Genomic DNA, 20,975 nt, shown 5'->3' with positions numbered 1-20,975 from the left:
CTGTCAGAGTAATTTATGAGCTAATGATAAACTGCAGTGGCCAACTAATTTAGCTGGCTTTAATTCACATACTGTATTCCAAAGCAACACATTTCATCTGTCTTTGTAACTCACAACAAATTGTTTCTGGTCTGTCTACTGATATACAATTTCTCTGGCTTATCCTAACTATGCAAAGAAGGAATCGTATTCATCACTCTCACCTTTAACTCTGAGCTGAGCCCTTGATTTAGCATTAGCAGCACTGAAGTCTACACCACCAGCCATATCCATGCGGACATTGTAAAGGATAAGCATGTGCTTGGTGCCTTCCTCCTTAATTTCACAGTCCTGATAAATGAAATGAAAAGCATGTTTGAAAGACCATTTTAGCACAGAGAACAATTCACAGTAATTAAAAAAAGAAATCGCACAATTTAGCCCAATTTTAAGCTCTTAAAGGAAAAGCTCACCCTAAATTGAAAATGTCGTTATAAGCCACAAATTAGGATTCTATTTGCAAAATTAAATTATTCTAATTAACTCAATTTATAGCTTTGATAAACATCAAAATGTCCAAAAAAAGCATCTGTAAATTGTGCTAATGTGCTACTGAGAAATCACTCTTTTTTTCTGTTTTGGAGCAACAGAAATTACCGGTGACTGGTGCAGGGCATCTCCTTTGAGTTTCCAGTGTCCATGAACATCCTCCTCAGAGATTTCTGTCTCAAAGCGAGCAGTCTCTGTCTCTGTGACCTCCACACTGTACAGTGGACGCACAATCTTAATATCACGTTCTGCAGAGAAAAAAAGAAGGAGAGGAGAAAAGACTAGGTTATAGTAGCTCATAGTGATTTTATTAATTTAATCTGTCAATCTACACATGGAATAAAATAGACAGAATACAAATACAAGTACCTTCAATGTTAAGCTTGGCTGTTGTTTTGTCAGAGCCGCAGTCACACACATAATCGCCAATGTTGGCCTTCTCTGCCTTCTTTACCGTCAGGATACGTTTCTTTCCATCAGCCTTGATGATGACGTTCTTAGAGGGAGTGATCTCCTTGCCGTCTTTGAACCATTTCACCTGAGCAGATGATTTGCTCAATTCGCACATCAGGACAACCTCATCCTTCTCAACTGCAGTGTAGTCCTGCAACTTGGTGGTAAAGTAGGGTTCTCCCTCTGTTGATATACAAGAGGAAATTGAGTTTAATCAATTATAAGTACTGTAAGATAATATAATAAGCGTCTACAAATTTTTGAACACCTACCAAGTACAGTGAGCATTGCCTCACAGGTTTTTCCAAGGGCCTCAGCTTTAATGAGAGAAGTGTCATCAATAGACACCTCTTTGAAGGACAGAGTATGGATTTTGCCATCCTCGGACATGTGAACCACTTTGCTTGGATGCAAACGCACATCATTCTTGTACCAGGTGACTTGAACCTTCTCATGAGAGAGTTCAATGCTGAATTCTGCAGTCTCACGCTCCTTAACGGTGACATCTTTAATGGGTCTGACAAACTCAAGACGGATGCCTGGGGAAATATGCAAGCACATGATTAAATCTGCCACTTAAACTTTATGAAAAAAAACAAACAAACAAACAAACATGAAATAACCTTTTTTTAAAATAATGTATTTATTTTCTCCACCTTACCCTGAATAACAAGCTTGGCAGATGTTCTCTTGTCTTCAGCCTCAAACATGTACTTAGCCTCATCTTCATACGCAGCAGATTTGACCACCAGAATGTGTCTTTTGCCCTCCTGAAGTACCTCAAATTTATCATCAGTTGTAATTTCCTGAGATCCTTTCAACCAACGGAAGCTCTTTGGCGGTCTTGAGATCTCACACTCAAACCTTGCCTCATCTTTCTCGTACACATGCACATCAGCCAGAGGTGTTACAAAAGTAATGGGAAGTTCTGCAAAAAAATATATAAAGAACATGCCATTATATATATAGTATCTGATTATCTGAGTATCTAAACTAACTTAACTTAATTAAGTGTTTCTGTTGTTTCACTTCAATAACTTAACTGGTATATTGCAATGTACTGTTGGTAAACAGCAGTCTAGTTAATTCCAAAGAATTTAAGAAAAAAAACAGCTGGAAAATAGTGGATCAGTAAAAATGAAAGAATTTAATTATGTATGTATGTATTTAGCAAGCTAGCCTAAAAGTGTAATTGGTAGTTGGCAGTTTCCCCCAGAACTGAGGAGTTCCACACTTTTCATTCAACGGATGAAGTTTACCGGTAGCAGGAAAAAGTTTTAGAATCACTGACCGAGAATCAAACAATGGCTACATAAAATTTAGGCATGATGTACCTTTCACTTTTAGATTGGCAGAACATTTTGCATTGGCACCCTGGAATGTAACCTCTCCAGACTGGGACACTTTGCAGTTATACAAAGTTAAGATGTGCTTAGCGCCATCTTCAATGATTTCAACATCCTGTTGCAACAAAGACAAAAATGCAATTAAGCCGCTCATACAAATGTTTCTTTTGTCACCATTTCATATAGTTTCAGTAGCCTTACAGGTGATGGAGTGAGGACTTCTCCTTGCAGTTTCCATTGGCCATGGACATCATCTTCAGAGATTTCCACCTCAAAACGAGCCGTCTCACCATCAAAGAGCTCAACGCCATACATAGGTCGCACCACTTTGATGTCACGAGCTGAAATGAATAAAGTAAAGATAGATAGATAGATATTATTTATATGGAACAAAACAACAACAAAAAAACCCTGAAAGGTTGCAGGCATTTTTGTAGGGCAATTTAGAGCAAAAAAAAGTATTTACATTTACATTTTATGATCATAAACTTGAACACTGACCTTCAATGTTCATGGTGGCCGAAGTCTTGTCTGTTCCACAGTCGCAAACATATAACCCTTTGTCTTTGTCCTCAACTTTCTTGATGTTTAGGATTCTTCGTTTGCCATCAACTTTCATGTTAACCATCTTGGAGGCTTTAATTTCAGTCTCATTGTGGAACCACTTCACAGGAACGTCTTTGCTGAGCTCACAGTCAAGATTGACCTCATCTTTCTCAACTGCAGTGTAATCTTGCAGTTTAACTGTGAAGTAGGCATCTCCCTCTATATTAAAGTAAATAAAATGTAATAAGTAAAAAAGTTGAGAGAACCTGTAATGCAGTTTGTGGAATAAAACGTTTTATATGTTTTATTCATGTTCAAATAAGCTGCAGCTCATACAGCAACAAGATAATGTTCAAAAGTTCATTTATTTACCACTTATTTCACCACCACCATCATCATCATAAAAAAAAGAAGTACAAAAAGTTACCTAGCACCGTCAGGTTTGCTGTTGTTGACAATCCTTTAGCCTCTGCTTTTATTTGGCATGTATCATCTAGAGTTACATCCTTGATTTCTAGTATATGTTTCTTTCCATCAACATGCGTAAGTATAGTTCTGCTCGGATGCAGTTTTGTTTCATTTTTGTACCATGTCACTGGTACATTGTCATGGGACAGTTCAAACTCAAACCGAGCCATTTTACCTTCCTTAACAGTTTGATCCGTTATCGGTGAGATGAATTTCAGCCGCATACCTATAATGTGTTAGTCCATTGCAAAACCATTTTAGCTTGGTGATTTTGTGAACAAAACACATTTTTCACAGAACCCCATAGTGACTGATATATTGCTTCAATAAAAACTTACCCTCAACTGTCAGTTTGGCGGTTGATGTTTTACCCAGCACCTCAATAGTGTATTCTCCCTCATCCTCAAATTCACAGTGGTTTATGACCAACATGTGTTTCTTTCCATCATCAATGATATCATATTTTTGGTCTGATGTTACTATATCAGATCCTCTCAACCACATGACTTTAGGCACATCTTTCGTGATCGTGCACTCAAACTTTGCCTGTTTCTTTTCATGCACAGTAACATCCTTCAATGGGACTGTGAAGTCCATTTCAATTTCTATGGGTGTGAATAATAGTTATCACAAGTTATTTTTCACCCTCTTCAGTTTATAAAATACTGCATTTCTTGTTTGGACATGCATTTTATTCTCATCAACATACCTTTGACTGTTAGCATTGCACTGGTGATGGCATTCAAAGCTTGGTAAGAGACTTCTCCAGCCTGGTCAAGTTGAACATTTTTCAATGTGAGGAATCTTTTATTTCCCTCTGCTCTGATATCACATGTCTGAGGATGAAAAATTATAGAATTACTTGTGCAAAATAGCCTATATGTAAGCAATAAGGTACGAGAGGCTATGCTGTATCGTGAATAAGTGACTTATTCACGATATAGCACTAGCTTCGAGTACCTTATTGCTTAAATGAAACGGTTACCACACAATACAAGTATTAAAGCCAAAAATATGTATCAATGCAACTTTCATCAAGTAAACTCACTAAAGCCTTCCTTCCGCCGGAAAAAATAGTCCCTGACCGTGAACAGCAACAGAAGTTACATTATTACGCCATTAGATGGCGGCAAAGACTGTCTTTATGAATGTGTCAGTCAGTAGCGAAGACTTTTATATTGAAATGACTGAATTGCTGTGAACACGGAACAACTGACAAATACTTTGACTAGCGCTGTCAGTCACGGGAAAACCCCTTAACTGTTAAAAGGACAGGATAATACATTGGACATTTAAACAGATTTTTTATTATGAACATAGGACTGACCTAAAGGAAAATGCTAAATCTGAATGCAGGTAATAAACTCGCTCACTCAATGTTTTTCTTACAATACTCTTCTACATAATACAGTAAGCTTCAATGAACAATATCAATTGAGAACATACAGTTTACATTGCTAAGAGTGGTTGCTAAGGGTGTTGTTTAGTGATACACAGAACCGTTGGGTGAAGCGGTCATAGCCGTGTTTTATCGTGAATAATCAGAATCAAGGACAGGAACTAACCGTTTTATAAAAAAAATGATGCAACCTCTTCAATTATATATAATCTTACCGGTGATCTTGTCAGAACCTGCCCTCTTAGTTTCCATTCTCCAGGCACATCTTCTTCCGAAATTTCAGTATCAAAGCTGGCCTCCCCTTTCTCAACCACCTCCACACTAGCAAGAGGCTTCAAGATCTCAGCTTCACGCTCTATATTTTTGACAGACAAAAAACAGCATTTAAAGGGAATACAAAAACAATATTCTGCAAAAGGTAAAAAATGAAAAGACAGTCTAACACACCTCCAAGAGTGAGTTTTGCTGAATATCTGCGGCCCTCAACTTCTATGGCATATTCTCCAGCATCATCAGGCTGAGCATTCTTGATTGTAAGCGTGATATCTTTTCCAACCTTTTTCACTTCAATCTTATCTGTAGGCTCAGTAGGAATTTCTTCATCTCCCTTGAACCACTTCCAGTTAGGAGTATCCTTGTACAGTTCGCACTTGAAGGTGGCAGTAGCCTTTGGTTTCACATGCTGGTCCCTCAAAGGTTTTGTCAACCAATCTCTGATTATTTCTGCAAAGGTAGATTTTAAGTTAAGTCATTTTGAGTACAGAACTATTAATTACTAAAGTAAATAACTATAAAGATGATCATATGCATACCAATGACTTTGACATTGGCTTGTGTCTTGATGTCCTCGCACTCGCAAGTGTAAACACCAGCATCATCATCATTTGCGTCGTGGATCGTCACAGAGCGCTGCAGTCCAATTACATTAATTTGAATTTTGCCAGCAATTTCCTTGAGCTCTTTTCCATCCTTCTTCCAGACCACGTCCCTGTCCTTGCTTAACTCACAGGTCAGGTACATTGGCTGTCCCTTAATCACAGACATTTCCTCCTCAAGAGTCTTTGTGAACTTCACTGGTAACTCTATCAAAACAAAAATAAATAAAGAGAAGATGATCTCAGTTCATGTGGTAATATTTTTTATATATATCTATAAATAAGATTATGATAGAATATTCATATTTTTACTCATAATCATTGCACTACCTTCAACAATAAGTTTAGCTGTTGAGGTCTTCTCCTTGTTGCCAAGCTTCGCAACACACGTGTACTCTCCAGTGTCTGAAAGCTGTACATCAATGATTTGCAGTTTGCGGTCTTTGCCATCAGATGTGAATTTGTGCTTTGGACTCTCCCTTAGATTGCTTCCATCTTTCATCCAGGTGGTGATAGCAGTAGAGGGAGAAACCTGGCACTCGAATACAGCCGATGAGCCGATTGACTCAGCCTCCTGCAACACAATATCTTTGAGCTCCTTCACAAACTTCAAGGGGACCGGTTTGAGCTGGAAACCTATTGGTGAATCTGCTGGAGGTTTGTCACCACCAGCACCAGGCCTCAGGCCTCTACCCCTTCCAACATCACCAGGAGAAGGAGTTTGTCTTGCTGTAATGTAAAAAGAGGATTAATTAAACTAAAACTTTACACTTAAAGAAATGCTTAGTAAGACCATTTCATACAGATACATTCCTTCCAGAGCTGTCATGAGTGAATATATAAATGGTTTAAAATGGCTAGGGGAAAAAATTAAAAGCAATTTAATAAATAAACATACGTTTCAAGCCTCTGCCTCTTCCAGCTTCCTCTTTAGGCTTTCCCTCTGAGCAAACAAAAGTCAATTATTTCCAATTCATGGACATTTTATTAAAATATCAAGTAATGAAGAAACACTTAGAGACAAAAGGGAAAATGTTAAACATAGGGAATGAAGGGTCATGAAAATGATAAAAGCATGCTTCCAATTAATGGGAAGTTAGATCCACAAGTTATGATCCAAATACAATGATTGTTCCTACTACCAATGGTTATATTTCATTGATCAATGAAGACACACACATAAACAACAAACAAGAGGAAAATACATTAAAATACAACACACATGCCACAATGAAGATTGAAGAAGATGAAGAAGGCGGCAGACAAGATTTAGCAGTTTTATGTGGATGGACATGGATGTAGACATGGAAATTATCTGGGGAAAAAATAAAAAGGGGGCTGGTTTCCATAGCATGGAAAATGAGGCATTCATTGGTGTAGTTCACAGCCACCCTCTCACCTCGTCTACCCCCTGGCATCCCAGGAGTCTCAAGTGCCCCTTCCTCCAAATATCTTTCTTCAGACCCTTCTGAGCCATAACTGTCCCGAGAAGCAACCTCCCATCCCCATGCTTCGTCTTCATCTTCGGCTTCATATTCAACCTCAACCTCTTCTTCAAATACTTCTTCCTCAATCTGAGTTGACACTTTTCTTAGCTGTACAGCTCCGGGAGATAGCTCCTTTAGAACTGGAATCTCCTCTACTTCAGAAATCGGAGTTTCCTCATATTTGTCCTCCTCAGGTGAAACCTCCGAAGGTACTTTTTTCAAGATAACAGCTTCAATTGAGTCTTTAGGTGAAACTTTCTTAGGCTTCTTTGCCAAATCCTCACTAGGCTTCCTCTCCATAGGAACTGATTCAGTTGGTTTTGGTTTCTCAACCTTGGGCGAAGGAATCTTTTCAGGCTCTACACCACCCTTTGCACGCTCTACTGGTTTTAGAATTATGTCTTCTTTCTTCTCAGCCTCTTTGGGTAAAATACCCTTTTTGGTGACTATAGGCTTCTTCTCGTCTTCCTTTGGTGTAATCTCCTTTACCGGGGTAACCTTTTTAGGCAGTATCTTTTTGTCTTCTACAGGTACTATTGTTGGTATCTTCTGAACCTCTTTACCTTTGTCTGGAGTTTCTTGACTGTCAACTCTTTTTGGTGGAATACTTGGTTCTTTTTTAATGTCATCTTTTGGTGCTCTACTAAGTGGTGACAACTCAATTGGTTTTTGTTCTTTTGGCTCTAGAACCTCCTTTTCTTTTGGTGATCCAGCTGAAGGTTTCTTCGTAAATGGTTTTAGTTGAACCTTCTCAGGCTCCTGATCTTTAGATGGAATTTTACCTTTACCTTTAAATAATTTCTCTGTAGGCTCTGAAGGTGCTTCATCTTTTGGAGGTCTGGTTACAGCTTTAACAGCAACTTCATCTGGCTCCTTTTTATCAGGAATGGAGGGCTCTTCTTTTTTCGTGAGGACATCAAGTTCTTTTGGCTTCTCATCCTTTTCAGGTCGCTCTCCTTTCTGAAAAGTAACTGGTTCTCTACTTCTGTCAAAAGTTATAGGTTCTCTTCCTTTTTCATCTTTTTTGGTGTCTTTTTCAGTTTCAGCTGGTGGTTTTACAGGTTTCTCAAATGGCTTTAATTTTACAGACTCTTGTTCTTTTGTGTCTAACGGTAACTTTTTAACCTTTTTCAATGCTAAACCAGGCTCCTCTGGTGTATCTTTTTTTGGAACCTTTCCTATTGTTGTCTTCTTTGCTTTTTCTTCTACTTCGCTTTCTGGTTTTATCTGAGGTGATGCTTGATCAGGTTCAACAGGCCTCTTTTTATCTACCTCAGGTTGGATTTTCTCAACTCTCTTAATAGTTTCAAAAGTCTCAAAATGCATTTCTGCCTCATAACTTTCAGTTATGATAACTTCAGTGTGAGCCTCAGCATACACTCTTGGGCTTTCTTTATATTCCTCTTCTTGTGGTTTGGGCACTTTCTTCAGTTTGACCATTTCTTGATCTTCGTCTTTATCTTTGGATACTCTTGTAGCTTTCTTCAAGGTAGGAATTTCAAATCTTCCCTCTTTTTCCTTTATTTTAAGAACTTTGCCTTTAGATTTGGAAATGTATTGGATTATAAAGTGAACGGTACATACAAACAACCAACAACAGCACATTTAACACATTGACATCCTTTGGTCTCCAAGTAAAACAAACTATGACAAGACAAAACATAATACAAGACTAAAGGGCACAATCAATAAAGAGACAAAGGTGGCTGACAACATACAACATATTTCAATACACATAACAAAATACAAAATAACATCACAAACACAATTAGAAAGAACATCTTTTCTGAAATGGCTCAACCATCTGCGAGAAAATAGCTTTATTATTTTAATTTTTAAAATGCTCTTACCTTTCTTTCCTGGTGCAGGTGCAGAAACTGGTCCTTTTTCACCATCTGATTTAGAAATGTAGTCACAAAAAGTTAAAACAAGTTACAATATCAATATTTCTTATCTAGTGCAAAGAAAAGTGTCTAAATTAAATAATGGAAATCAAAATGTGCAGAAAATGTGCATTTTCATTGGTTGTAAGTTAACCTGCTAAAGAAGACACCTCTCTTTATTAAGTGGAATGGGAATGCTATTAAGTGCATTCACTTAATAGCTTACAAATAAAGAGAAACACATAGAAAACACAACATGACAGACATTGCGGCACGTTACAATGTTTTTACATTGAGAAGCAGATTGTGACCTACCGTTTATTAACAACAATCTAAAGATATATTATAAACAGTGGGAGTATTTAAGAAGAAGGGTTTCTGTTTCAATACCTTCCACTGGTTCTTCCTTTGGAGCAGACTTTGGTTTCTCTGGTTCTTTAGGTGTAGGTACTTCAAAAGGAATATTAAAGACATGATGAGATTTCTGAACTAGACATTCCTTCACAGCACATTACAGGGATGTGGACTTGTGGTTACCATAATACCTTTTGTTGGAATTGTCTTCTCTTCCTTGGGCTTAGGGATGAGTTTATCTTCAGCTTTCTTTTCGACCTCTTTAACTTAAAATAAAGTGTGTTGTTTGATGTCAATTTAAGTCGAAAGACATTTAAGATAATAATGTGATGAAAGAACAGAGTATTTCAAACCTCTATCGAGGATAAGAAACAGACACACAGATATTACAAGCATGACATACAACACATAAAATGCTCTGCTTAAATCTACTTTATATGCGTATGTTAAAATAATGAATCAATCATTTTAGTTGTAATGTGCAAAATATTCTCATGACAGTACTGTATATGAAGCTTTATAGATTAAAATTACAAGAAAATGAGTGATACAAGAAGAAAAAACAAGTGAAAAATCAAGATGAGCAGGTCATAGGGATGTGAGATATGTGGAGATATCACAGCTTACATTTTAAGTATTGTGAGAAAATATGAAGATATTTGCTGTGGAAATTAGTCAATATTAAGAACTCATGCAAACAACAACAACGACGACATGCATTCACATAGATTTGACAGAACATGTTTTAAGCACCCCAAAAGAGATTGTGTCTTAACGACACAAAATTGTGATAAAATTAAAGACTATTTACTTAGACTCTTACTAAGTAAGAGTGGTTCACTAAGCATGAACTTTTTATAATTAAGACTGTTTGAGACTTGCAACACACACAAAACATAAAAACATGATAGCAAACGTACAATACGTTAAGGCCCTCTATTGAGATTAAAATACACAAAAGAAACACATATTGTTGTTAGACAAAACATATCACAAGCATATCAAACAAAAAAGTACCTTCTGGGGAAACTTTCTTTGCCTGAGGCTCTGGCAAAGTTTCTTTCTTTCTTTCAGGTTCTGGAGATGGTTTCTTTTCAACTGTGAAAATTACAAATTTGTTATGATGAGAAAAATGATGAAGTTATGATGAACAAATAATAAAACATCAAGTTTAGGAGTACATCAAGTTATGAAGGACTTGACTTGACAAAAACAGGACAAACAATGAAAAAAGACAACAATAATTTGACAAACTGAAACATAAAATTTAGTATGACAAAAAGAGTTTGTTGAAGAATCCCCATTGTACCTTTTGGGGGTGCCACTTCTTTCACAGAAACAGGTTTCTTCTCTGGAGATGGAATCTTTTCTAGAGATGGTTTCTTCTCTGGTTCTGCCACTTTACATCACAAATAAAATGTTACATTATAAACCCAACCCCAATTTTAGCCATTTAGACTCAAACATAATACAAAATGTTTTTACACACAAAACAGGAACATTATTTATGACTTAAAGGTAGGACAAAGAAGAGGTTAGTCAGAGAGAAATAAATGTCCTGAACGTTTTGTGTTGTTTGTCCTCTGGCAGTATCCAACTTGATGTAATTGCAAGAAAATTTCTTTCTGTATCAATAAATATTGATTGCAGCAGACAAGTGACACACGAGACCACACAGACATATAAACACTCAGTATAAGATTCAAAGACGTTCAAAGAAAATCATTTCTAAGAAACCAGGTTTTGGAATAAGAGAAATACACAACACAAGATGTTGCCTGATGTCATTATACCTTTTGTAGGGGTCACCTCTTTCTTTTGAGGTACTATAGCATCTGCTCTTTTAGTGATAGCAACCATTTCCTTCTTTTTAGGCTCAACATCTTTCTCCTGTGGTTTAGGCTCAGAAAAGCCCTCATTTGAAATTTGTGTGGGCATTATCTCTTTTGTCTGAGGCACAGTTTCTTCTGTTTTAGGGGCAGTTTTAGCCTGCTTCCTTTTCGGTGGAACTTTTACTTCTGCTGTCAGTGTGGGAGCTTCAATTTGAGTTACTGATTTCTCATCCTTTTTACCAGCAAGAACCTCTTTCTTTTTCAGTAATATTTCTTCAGGAAGAGGATCCTCTTTTTTTTGAGGTGCGATTTCCTCTTCCTTTTTAAGGAGAAGAGGAACCTCTTTATTTTTAGGCAATATTTCCTCATCCTTTTTGGGAGGCAGAACCATCTCTTTCTTGTGAGGAATATATTTCTCTTTAGGTAACATTTTCTCATCCTGTTTAGCAGGAAGAGGAACCTCTTTCTTTTGAAGTGCAATTTCCTCTTCCATTTTATGGGGAAGAACAACATCTCTTTTTTTAGATAAAATTTCATCCTTCTTTTTAGGAGGAAGAGACAAGGATTCCTCATCCTTTCTGGGAGTAACATATTTCTTTTTAGGTAACATTTCCTCATCCTGTTTAGCAGGAAGAGGAGCCTCTTTCTTTTGAAGAGCAATTTCATCTTCATTTCTGGATGGAAGAACAATTTCTTTCTTTTCAAATACTATTTTCTCATCAATTCCGGAAGAAATGGTTTTCTTTTGAAGTATAATTTCTTCCTTTTGAGGCACAATTTCCTCCTTTTTAGGACCAACAACAACATCTTTTTTAGGACGTTTTTCTGTGATTTTCTTTTTTTGGGGACCAGCATCAGTCTCTCTTTTTTGATCTACTTTGCCTTCTATATCTTCTAATTTACTATCTGTAGCAACTGGTATCTTATTACCTATGTCCTCAATTAAATCTCCTCCCTCAGTAGCCAATACCTGAGCAACCTCTGGCTTTTTGGAAGTTTCTTGCACTTCAAAAGAATAATGTTGAAAAATAGCTTCTGTAAAAGGAGAATGTGGAGGATTAATGTTGTCTCTAGCTTTGAAACAACTTTTCTTATTTCATGATTTTGACATTGGAGATATCTGATCACTGAGAGTTTATCCTATAAAAGGTACAATTCCTCTAAACTCTCAGTGATCATATATCCACAATTTTGAAATCATAATTTAAGCACTGTTTTATTATTATTATTATTATTATTATTATTATTATCTTACCTGTCATTATAAGTGCTCTAGATGGCTTTTCACCAGAAAATGTTTGACTCATCCTAAATTCTTCTGAAGACAATATACTTTCTTTTGAAGAATCCTCCAGTTTTGAAATTTGTAAACTGTCAATTTCTGTGCTCTTTTTTCCGTCATACAGTATTTCTGCATGTGATACAGGTTTTTGATGAGAGACGTCCTCTTTAGAAGTTTCTTCCATCCGCACTGTCTTCTTTGCAATTTTCAGACTGTCTGATGGAGTGACTTCATCCTTCCTCAGAACAGAAGTGGATTCTTGAAGATCTTGGATGTGGTGAAGAATTGTGAAGAATTTTTACCCACAGTGGAACCAAGAGATTCAATGATAATAGAAAGACAATACGTTTGTAATGGAGACGATTCATATATCTGGTAAAGGGGTATACTTCATACAAAAAAGTCAGAATTTCGTGTCTTTTTGCTGAAAAATACCTTCAGTAAAAGGTGAATATGGAGAAATGAATATTGTCTTGGGCTTTTAAGCAACTCTTTTAAAGAAAGATTAAATTTAAGAGCCATTACATTTTATACAAATTTACACACATTCTCTTGTAGTGATTTTTATAATCTGTACTTTTAACAGGGTGCAACTCCTCTAAATCCTTAGTGATCTGTGGTGTTTGTGCAGTTTTGGGGTTTGGTTTCACCCAGTTGAAAGACAATAAATATTGCCGTACTTAGTATACCCCATGGGATTTAAACAGATTATGAAGACAAAGATGATGTTCAAGAGAAAAAAAGATGCTAAAAAGAAGAATGTCAAATAAAAAGATTACAAAGAATCCAGTGGTGCTTGATTTATGTACCTTCAGTCTTCTCATATTTCTTTGGTGGAAAAATTGTATCCGGCTTTTTTTGCAGTTCTTCTTTTGGAGATTCTGTCCGTGTTGAATCCAAAACAATTTAAGAGAGTATTTAATTTTCAGTTAGCACAGTTTTAAGAAATATGTAAGTGAAAGTTCATATCTATAAGATCAAGAGATCACTCTAGCGAGTGGTAAGAGGTTAATGAAGAAGAATAATAACAAACAGGAAAAGGACAAGAGACAAACATATATGGGACTACACAGACAGTAAGAAATTAGTACAATAAAGTAGTTCAAGATAAGTTTTCAAAGAAAATTGTTTTTAAGACAGGAAAATAAAGAATAAGAAGAAAAGACAATCAGATGTTATCTGATACTGTATCATTGTACCTTTTGTAGGGGTCACCTCTTTCTTTTGGGGTACAATTTCTTCATCCTTTCCAGCAGGAACAGGAACTTCTTTCTTATGAGGCATTATGACCTCTTCTTTTTTAGTGACAGCAACTACTTCCTTCTTTTTAGGAAAAAATTCTTCTTTCTCTTCCAGTTTCTGTATAAAGGACACTTCCTCCTGTATATGTGTAATTTCTTCTCTGAAGAAAATCTCTTCTCTTTCTTCTTTCTTCTCTGAAATTTGCGCGGGAAGTATCACATCCTTCTGTAGACGTGTAATTTCTTCTATGAAGAAAATTTCTTTTTCTTCTTTCTTCTCTGAAATTTGTGTGGGAATTATTTCTTTCTTATGAGCCATAATCTGAGGCATATCTTTTTTAGGAACTTCTTTCTCTTGAGATACAATTTCATCCTTTTTAGGAAGAGGAGGAACCTCTTTAATTTTAGGTTCAATTGCCTTATCCTTTTTAAGAGGAAGAGGAACCTCTTTTGTTTGAGGTACAATTCCATCCTTTTTAGGAGGAAGAGGAACCTCTTTCTTTTTAGGTTCAATTGCTTCATCCTTTTTAGGAGGAATAGGAACCTCTTTCTTTTTAGGTTCAATTACCTCATCCTTTTTAGGAGGAAGAGGAACCTCTTTCTTTATGGGCAATATTTTCTCATCCTGTTTAGCAGGAAGAGGAGCATCTTTCTTTTGAGGTCTAATTTCATCCTTTTTAGGAGGAAGAGGAACTTCTTTCTTTTTAGGTAATATTTCTTCATCCTGTTTAGCAGGAAGAGGGACCTCTTTCTTTTTAGGTAATATTTCTTCATCCTGTTTAGCAGGAAGAGGGACCTCTTTCTTTTTAGGTATAATTTCTTCATCCCTTTTAAAAGGAAGTGGGACCTCTTCCTTTTTAGGTACAATTTCCTCATCCTTTTTAAACAGAAGTGGGACCTCCTCATCCTTTCTTGCTGTAACATCTTTCTTTTCGGGTAACATTTCCTCTTTCTGTTTAGCAGGAAGAGAAACCTCTCTCCTTTGAGGTACAATTTCCTCCTTTTGAGGTACAATTTCCTGCATTTTAGGAGTAGAAATAGTCTCTTTTTTAGGCAGTTTTTCTTCAATTAAGTCTTCTCTCTGTGTAGCCAATATCAGAGGGGCCTCTGGCTTCTTGGAAGGTTCTTGCACTTAGAAAGAATATTCAAGTTAAGAACAATGCTTTAAATTGCACTGTTTTAAGAGTGAGACAAGATGAGCGAAAGATCATTTAGGTAGATATGAATGCAAGACTTAAGATACATAAGAAATCAAGACATAAGATGTAAAAGATATGGTAGAAGCTAAAAATAAGAATACACTAAATCCCAAATATATTGCAGGACAAAGACAATGGCATAAACATAACCCAGTGTGAGTCATGTGTTCTTCATAAGAGTGTGGCTAGTTAACAAAGAAACATACAACAGAAAATATCCCTACATACAAAACCTACAGTATATGTCTATACCTTTCTTTGGAGGTTCTTCTACTGCAATGGCTTGGTCAGGCACTTTCTTTGTTGGTTCTTGAATTGTTGGCTTTGGTTTCTTTTCTTCAACAAGAACTTTAAAGAACACGCATTGTATTGTTTTAAGAATGACAAATACAACAGAAAATATCCCTATATACAAAACCTCTATGTCTATACCTTTCTTTGGAGGTTCTTCTACTGCAATGGCTTGATCAGGTTTAGCTGGCACTTTCTTTGGTGGTTCTTGAATTGTTGGTTTTGGTTTCTTTTCTTCAACAAGAACTTTAAAGAACATGCATTGTATTGTTTTAAGAATGACAAATACAACAGAAAATATCCCTACATACAAAACCTCTATGTCTATACCTTTCTTTGGAGGTTCTTCTACTGAAATGGCTTGATCAGGTTTAGGTGGCACTTTCTTTGGTGGTTCTTGAATTGTTGGTTTTGGTTTCTTTTCTTCAACAAGAACTTTAAAGAACACGCATTGTATTGTTTTAAGATTAATTATAAAACATAAAAAACACAGTGTCACATAAAATATGCTTCCTAACGGAAGCTGGACAATTGCAACAATAAATACGGGTACACAAAACAAAGCATTACCAATGAACAATATGCAATAATAAGTTAAACCAAATAATATTGCAGGACAAAGACAATATCAAACAAAAGCCACAGTAAGGTCATGTGTTCCTCATAAGAGTGTGGAAAGTTAATAAAGAAACACACATACAACAGAAAACAGTCCTGCATACAAAAGGTAAGTCTATACCTTTCTTTGGAGGTTCTTCAATTGGAACTGCAATGGCTTCATCAGGTTTAGCTGGCAATTTCTTTAGTGGTTCTTGAATTGGTGGTTTTGGTTTCTTTTCCTCCACAAGAACTTTAAAGTGCATGCATTGTATTGTTTAAAGATTCATTTTCATAAGTACATGTCAAAGAACACACAGTGTCACACAGAACATGCTTCCTAATGGAAGCTGGACAAGAAGCAATGAACAGTAAGTAACAATAAGTGTACATCAAAAAACAAAAATATTGCAGGACAAAGACACTGGCATAAACAAAAGTCACTGTAAGTCATGTGTCCCTCATAAGAGTGTGGCTAATTAATTACACCACACATACAAAAGAAAAAGTGACGCAATACCTTTCTTTGGAGGTTCTTCAATTGGAACTGCAATGACTTCTTCAGGTTTAGCTGGCAATTTCTTCATTGGTTCTTGAATTGGTGGTTTTGGTTTCTTTTCCTCCACAAGAACTTTAAAGGACATGCATTGTATTGTTTAAAGATTCATTTTCATAAGTACATGTCAAAAAACAAACAGTGTCACATATAACATGCTTCCTAATGGAAGCTGGACAAGAACCAGTATATAAAAATAAATGTACATCAAAAAACAATAATATTGCAGGACAAAGACATTGACAAACAACAGCCAGTGTAAGTCATGTGCTCCTCATAAGAATGTGGCTAGTTAATAAAGACCACACATACAAAAGAAAGCAAAGTGACTCAATACCTTTCTTTGGAGGTTCTTCAATGGGAACTGCAATGACTTCTTCAGGTTTAGCTGGCAATTTCTTTGGCTCCTGAATTAGTGGTTTTGGTTTCTTTTCCTCCACAAGAACTTTAAAGAACATGCAATGATTTGTTTACAAGCACATGTCAAAGAACACACAGTGTCACATTTAATGCACTTCCTAATGGAAGCTGGACAACTGTAACAACAAATGCGGGTATATGAAATGCTTGTAGACAAGAATCCAACACAACATGAAACATAAGCAATTAACAGTACCTTTAGCTGGGGGTGACTCAGGCTTCTTCACAGGTGTAGGCTCAGGCTCTGGCTTGGGCTTGGGTTTTGGTTCTGGTTTGGGCTCAGCTACTGGTACAGCTTTAGGCTCTTCGGGTTTAGGAGCAGGAGCCACAGGAGCTACAGGTGCTGCTGGCTGTGGCACTTCTTCATATAACACACATTTTTGGCATTAGTACATTTGTAGAGTTTCAGAAGAGTTAAGATATGAATGAAAACAGCAGTGTGAAGCAGTTAAAATCATATCTCAAACAGAGAAAAAGACAACAAGATAAATAAAAATGGACGGACAAGATTTGCCATTTGCATGCAATAAAATTGAGAACAAGTAGACTTGACATCAATAAAGATACCAAACATAAGACAAGAAAAGACAGAATTAAGAGGGTCACAAAAAGTTGATGTATCAACATGTATAAAGAAACAATTAAGCAAAATGTCTACATTCACAAGAGGATGTGAAAAAGGACTTGATCAGTTAAGAGGTGTATATGCACACAATAATAACCAGTTAATGTGACAGAACAGGAAATAATGGCATGTGTTCATTCCATACCTTTTGCTGTGGGGCGTTCAATTGGCTCTGGCACTGTAACTGCAGTGACTATTTCTTCGACAGGCTTTTTGGCTTTTTGGACAAAAATGTATTACAAGAATATTCAATTAGACAAAAAAAAAAACAACAGAATATTGACATCACAGACAGAATTAGAAGAACGTTTATAAAGTGCTCTTTAGCAAAAGACAAAAATTGTTTAAAACACTGGAGCACATTGGACAGATATTTGCATACCTTCCACAGGTACTTCAGGTTTTAGCTCCACAGGTTTAGATGGCTCGGGTTCCTCGAATTCTTTGAGAATATTAAGAACAATTACTCTATAATATCAGCTTTGAGAGCGAGCATGCATGAGATACAGGACAAGAATTAACGAGACATGGACAAACTGACACACCCACACAACACAGAATAGCTTAAAAGAATTATTGAAATTAAGAAAACATTCAAAAAGCAAAAAATGTGTAATGTAAAATGTTTGATGCAACTTTTATTTTAATATTTAATATGATACTAAAATTGTTTATTAATTTGCAGTTGCCACAGAAACATTGACAGCACACAACATTGCTGACAAGACATAACTAAGGATGTGAAAGTCAACACAAATTTACAAACTCATAAACATGACAGATATGAAGATAATGTAAGCGTGTTTGCCAACAAGTAGTAAAGCGGTGAGCAGTTTTCTCTTTCAGTACCTGTCGTTGGAGCTTCCTCTCTCATTCCCACGATTTTCCTATCGACAGCCTCTTCGATTGGGACCCTTGGGGCTGATGAGACAAAGAAAGTCCTTAGAATAATCGGCATAATCATAATAATTGGCATTGGAGAAACATATGACAACAAAAAATCTTAACATAAATCTGTTTTAAAAGATTTAAGTTGGTAAAGTTACACATATTAACAAAGTCAAACTGATAAATGTATGACAACACACAACAACACATACAGTACAACTTAATGATAGAGTACATTGTGATGGTATGGTGAAGACAAAGGAAGATACAAATATTATATGAATGACAGAAATACATACGACAAATATAATAAATACATACGATGATATAACATTATGTGAGCAAACAAAAGTGGAAAGAGGGTTAGAACATTATGGTGACCCAAAAGCTCTCAGTAATACCTGTGACTGATATTTCCTCTACAACACTCTCCTCTGTCCAGCTCACATACTCTGGTGAACAGTAAAAAGTTGTTACACGTGTCCAAAGACGAATACTTTAAATATTGATGTTATTTGGTTATTTCACGCAAGATGTTGGGGAACAGACAAAAGAAAACTCATACAATCGTGTTATTCTTTTGAATTTGTTGTTGTTGTTGAACAGATGAATGGTTAATTGATGAAAAGGAAGTTAACTGAAGTGATTTTTGTCCATTTTAATGAATGATACTACATGAAAAGGATGATGTGAAAAAGTTAGTTTTAGTTTTCTTTAGTTTTCTTATAATAATGCAGTTTACCTTGTATTTCCATTTTTTCTTCATAATGGTAATATTCCATGGAAGATTCAGCTTTTTGAAAACAATAAGTGTGTGAGTAACTGTCTCTTATTTTGAGGATAAGGATTTATGTATTTTTAGAATTAATTTTACATAAAATCCCAACCTTACCTTCAATGGTTAATGCAGATGTCTCGGGCACTTGTATTGATGTATCTGGGATGTCTGTGTGAGTGTTATTTAACATTCTTAAATTTACTTATATAAATTAATGGACTTTGTGAAATCTGTCACTATAGTTGTTAAAAAAAAAAAAACTTAAAATGTCACATACTTACCATAAGGTACACTTTCTATTTCAATTTCTGAGAAAAAAATAGAAAAAATAAATGTAAGGGGCCTTGATATTCTAGAGATTGTTAGTTAAGTAAATGCTGGAGCACGACAGCTGTACCGACCTTTGCCTGACAGGTAAAGCTCAGCTGTACTTTTAGCCTCACCCCTGGGCTCCAATCTGACAATGACCGAGTACACGCCTAAAGGATTATTGATTTGGTTAAATGAGCCTTCTTATTTAATATTATTATAACGAAAAAGGTCCCGCACTGGAACTCCACAAACCTTCATCGGCAGAGGTAACGTTGCGGATGATCATGAAGTGGCGTCGCCCTTCACTTTGAAAGGTATATTTGGGGCTCTCTTTAAGCTCCCAAGTGTCCTTATACCATGTTACAATAGCATTGTCGAAAGACACCTCACACTCAAAAGTGGCGGATTGATGTTCTCGCACCACAATGTTCTGGATGCGTTTGGTGAAATGTATTTGCTCAGCTAGAAAAAATAACGCAAGGTGGATGATTAGGATTGAATCTGATGTGGAACGTTTTTTTAATTTTGCCTAATACAGTCTGTTAAGATTTGCTATTAAAGAAAGCCAGGAAAATGTGAAGACAAAATATCCCTGGCATTTAAAATAAGAAGAGTTTTTCCATAAGAGGTGAAGAAGAAGAAGTCACAGATGATGACAAAAGAGGTTAGTAGATGGCATAATTTAAAGTAATCATAAGTCTGACAGTTCAGTGAATCTATACAAACCTTCAATCCAAAGATTTGCAGTTGTTTCAAGATTTTTATATTTGCAGGTATATTCTCCTTGGTCTTCAGGTCTAACATCTTTGATTGAGAGCTTCTGAGTGTAATTGGCCACAGCAAATGTGTATCTGCTATGAGGCTCTAAAAGCTTCCCATTTTTAAACCACTGGGTTTTTACATTAGGTACAGAGAACTGGCATGTCAATGTACAAGTCTGTCCTTCCTTACCAGCCACATCCTGCATTCGCTGTTCCACTTCAGCGTCTGCAGAAAGAATAAGGGTCAATATTGTAAAAACATACAGTATAAGATATAGTTATATAGTTTAGCATTCATTAAAAGGAGACTCAATTGATGTTGCTACATACCCATCACTGTCAGTTTGGCACTGGAGATATGTGGGCCACACACAATACGATAATTGCCTTCATCTCTTGTCTGGCAATCCTTGATTTTTAAGATGTGACGATCACCCACAATTTTGATGTCATACTTGTCACCACTGTCAAGTTTTTGGGTTCCTTTGTACCAGGACAGTGTGATTTCGGGGTAGTTAATCTTGATTTCACATTCAAACACAGCTTCCTTCTTAACAGCAGTTGTCTGGTCTGTGATATCACGTACCACAGTGACAGGCTAAAAAGAAAACAAAAGAACACATTAGTTCACTTTCAAATGAAAATTACCCCAAGCTTTCTTCACCCTCAAGCCATCCTAGGTGTATATGACTTTCTTCTTTCTGACGAAGACAATCTGAGAAATATTAATTAATATCACGACGCATCCGAGCTTTATAATGGCAGTATGCATTACCAAACGAGTATGAGCTGAAGAAAGTGTCTCCATCCACATCCATCCATCATAAACATACTCCACACGGCTCCGGAGGGTT

General features: G+C 36.2%; 1 protein-coding gene across 2 annotated transcripts in view; it reads right to left on the bottom strand.

Annotated features, from left to right (window-relative positions):
- ttn.2 (titin, tandem duplicate 2) overlaps window positions 1–20,975 on the bottom strand; it is a 160,835-nt gene that overhangs the window by 85,840 nt on the left and 54,020 nt on the right. The window contains exons 54-86 of one of the 2 annotated variants that reach the window (XM_051906830.1): window positions 20,452–20,719; window positions 20,312–20,347; window positions 19,330–19,356; window positions 19,163–19,216; window positions 19,013–19,063; window positions 18,672–18,722; window positions 18,232–18,303; window positions 17,765–17,824; window positions 17,528–17,599; window positions 16,954–17,118; window positions 16,675–16,782; window positions 16,302–16,412; window positions 10,649–10,738; window positions 10,357–10,437; window positions 9,531–9,605; window positions 9,376–9,435; window positions 8,953–8,997; window positions 6,514–6,558; window positions 5,946–6,344; window positions 5,553–5,822; window positions 5,188–5,463; window positions 4,956–5,095; window positions 4,051–4,177; window positions 3,680–3,946; window positions 3,301–3,567; window positions 2,829–3,092; window positions 2,529–2,668; window positions 2,316–2,442; window positions 1,643–1,909; window positions 1,254–1,520; window positions 898–1,164; window positions 637–776; window positions 204–330 (exon numbers count right to left, since the gene is read on the bottom strand). In XM_051906830.1, the coding sequence (XP_051762790.1) occupies window positions 204–330; window positions 637–776; window positions 898–1,164; window positions 1,254–1,520; window positions 1,643–1,909; window positions 2,316–2,442; window positions 2,529–2,668; window positions 2,829–3,092; window positions 3,301–3,567; window positions 3,680–3,946; window positions 4,051–4,177; window positions 4,956–5,095; window positions 5,188–5,463; window positions 5,553–5,822; window positions 5,946–6,344; window positions 6,514–6,558; window positions 8,953–8,997; window positions 9,376–9,435; window positions 9,531–9,605; window positions 10,357–10,437; window positions 10,649–10,738; window positions 16,302–16,412; window positions 16,675–16,782; window positions 16,954–17,118; window positions 17,528–17,599; window positions 17,765–17,824; window positions 18,232–18,303; window positions 18,672–18,722; window positions 19,013–19,063; window positions 19,163–19,216; window positions 19,330–19,356; window positions 20,312–20,347; window positions 20,452–20,719 (4,816 nt within the window). Of the gene's footprint in view, window positions 1–203; window positions 331–636; window positions 777–897; window positions 1,165–1,253; window positions 1,521–1,642; window positions 1,910–2,315; window positions 2,443–2,528; window positions 2,669–2,828; window positions 3,093–3,300; window positions 3,568–3,679; window positions 3,947–4,050; window positions 4,178–4,955; window positions 5,096–5,187; window positions 5,464–5,552; window positions 5,823–5,945; window positions 6,345–6,513; window positions 6,559–8,952; window positions 8,998–9,375; window positions 9,436–9,530; window positions 9,606–10,356; window positions 10,438–10,648; window positions 10,739–16,301; window positions 16,413–16,674; window positions 16,783–16,953; window positions 17,119–17,527; window positions 17,600–17,764; window positions 17,825–18,231; window positions 18,304–18,671; window positions 18,723–19,012; window positions 19,064–19,162; window positions 19,217–19,329; window positions 19,357–20,311; window positions 20,348–20,451; window positions 20,720–20,975 lie in introns of those variants that run through there. The other variant, XM_051906833.1, reaches the window with a different exon arrangement.

Source organism: Ctenopharyngodon idella, chromosome 9 (assembly GCF_019924925.1).
Source record: "Ctenopharyngodon idella isolate HZGC_01 chromosome 9, HZGC01, whole genome shotgun sequence".
Classification (NCBI taxonomy): Eukaryota; Metazoa; Chordata; class Actinopteri; order Cypriniformes; family Xenocyprididae; genus Ctenopharyngodon; species Ctenopharyngodon idella.
Note: the sequence above shows the minus strand (reverse complement) of the source record. Positions and strands in the feature narration are given on the sequence as shown.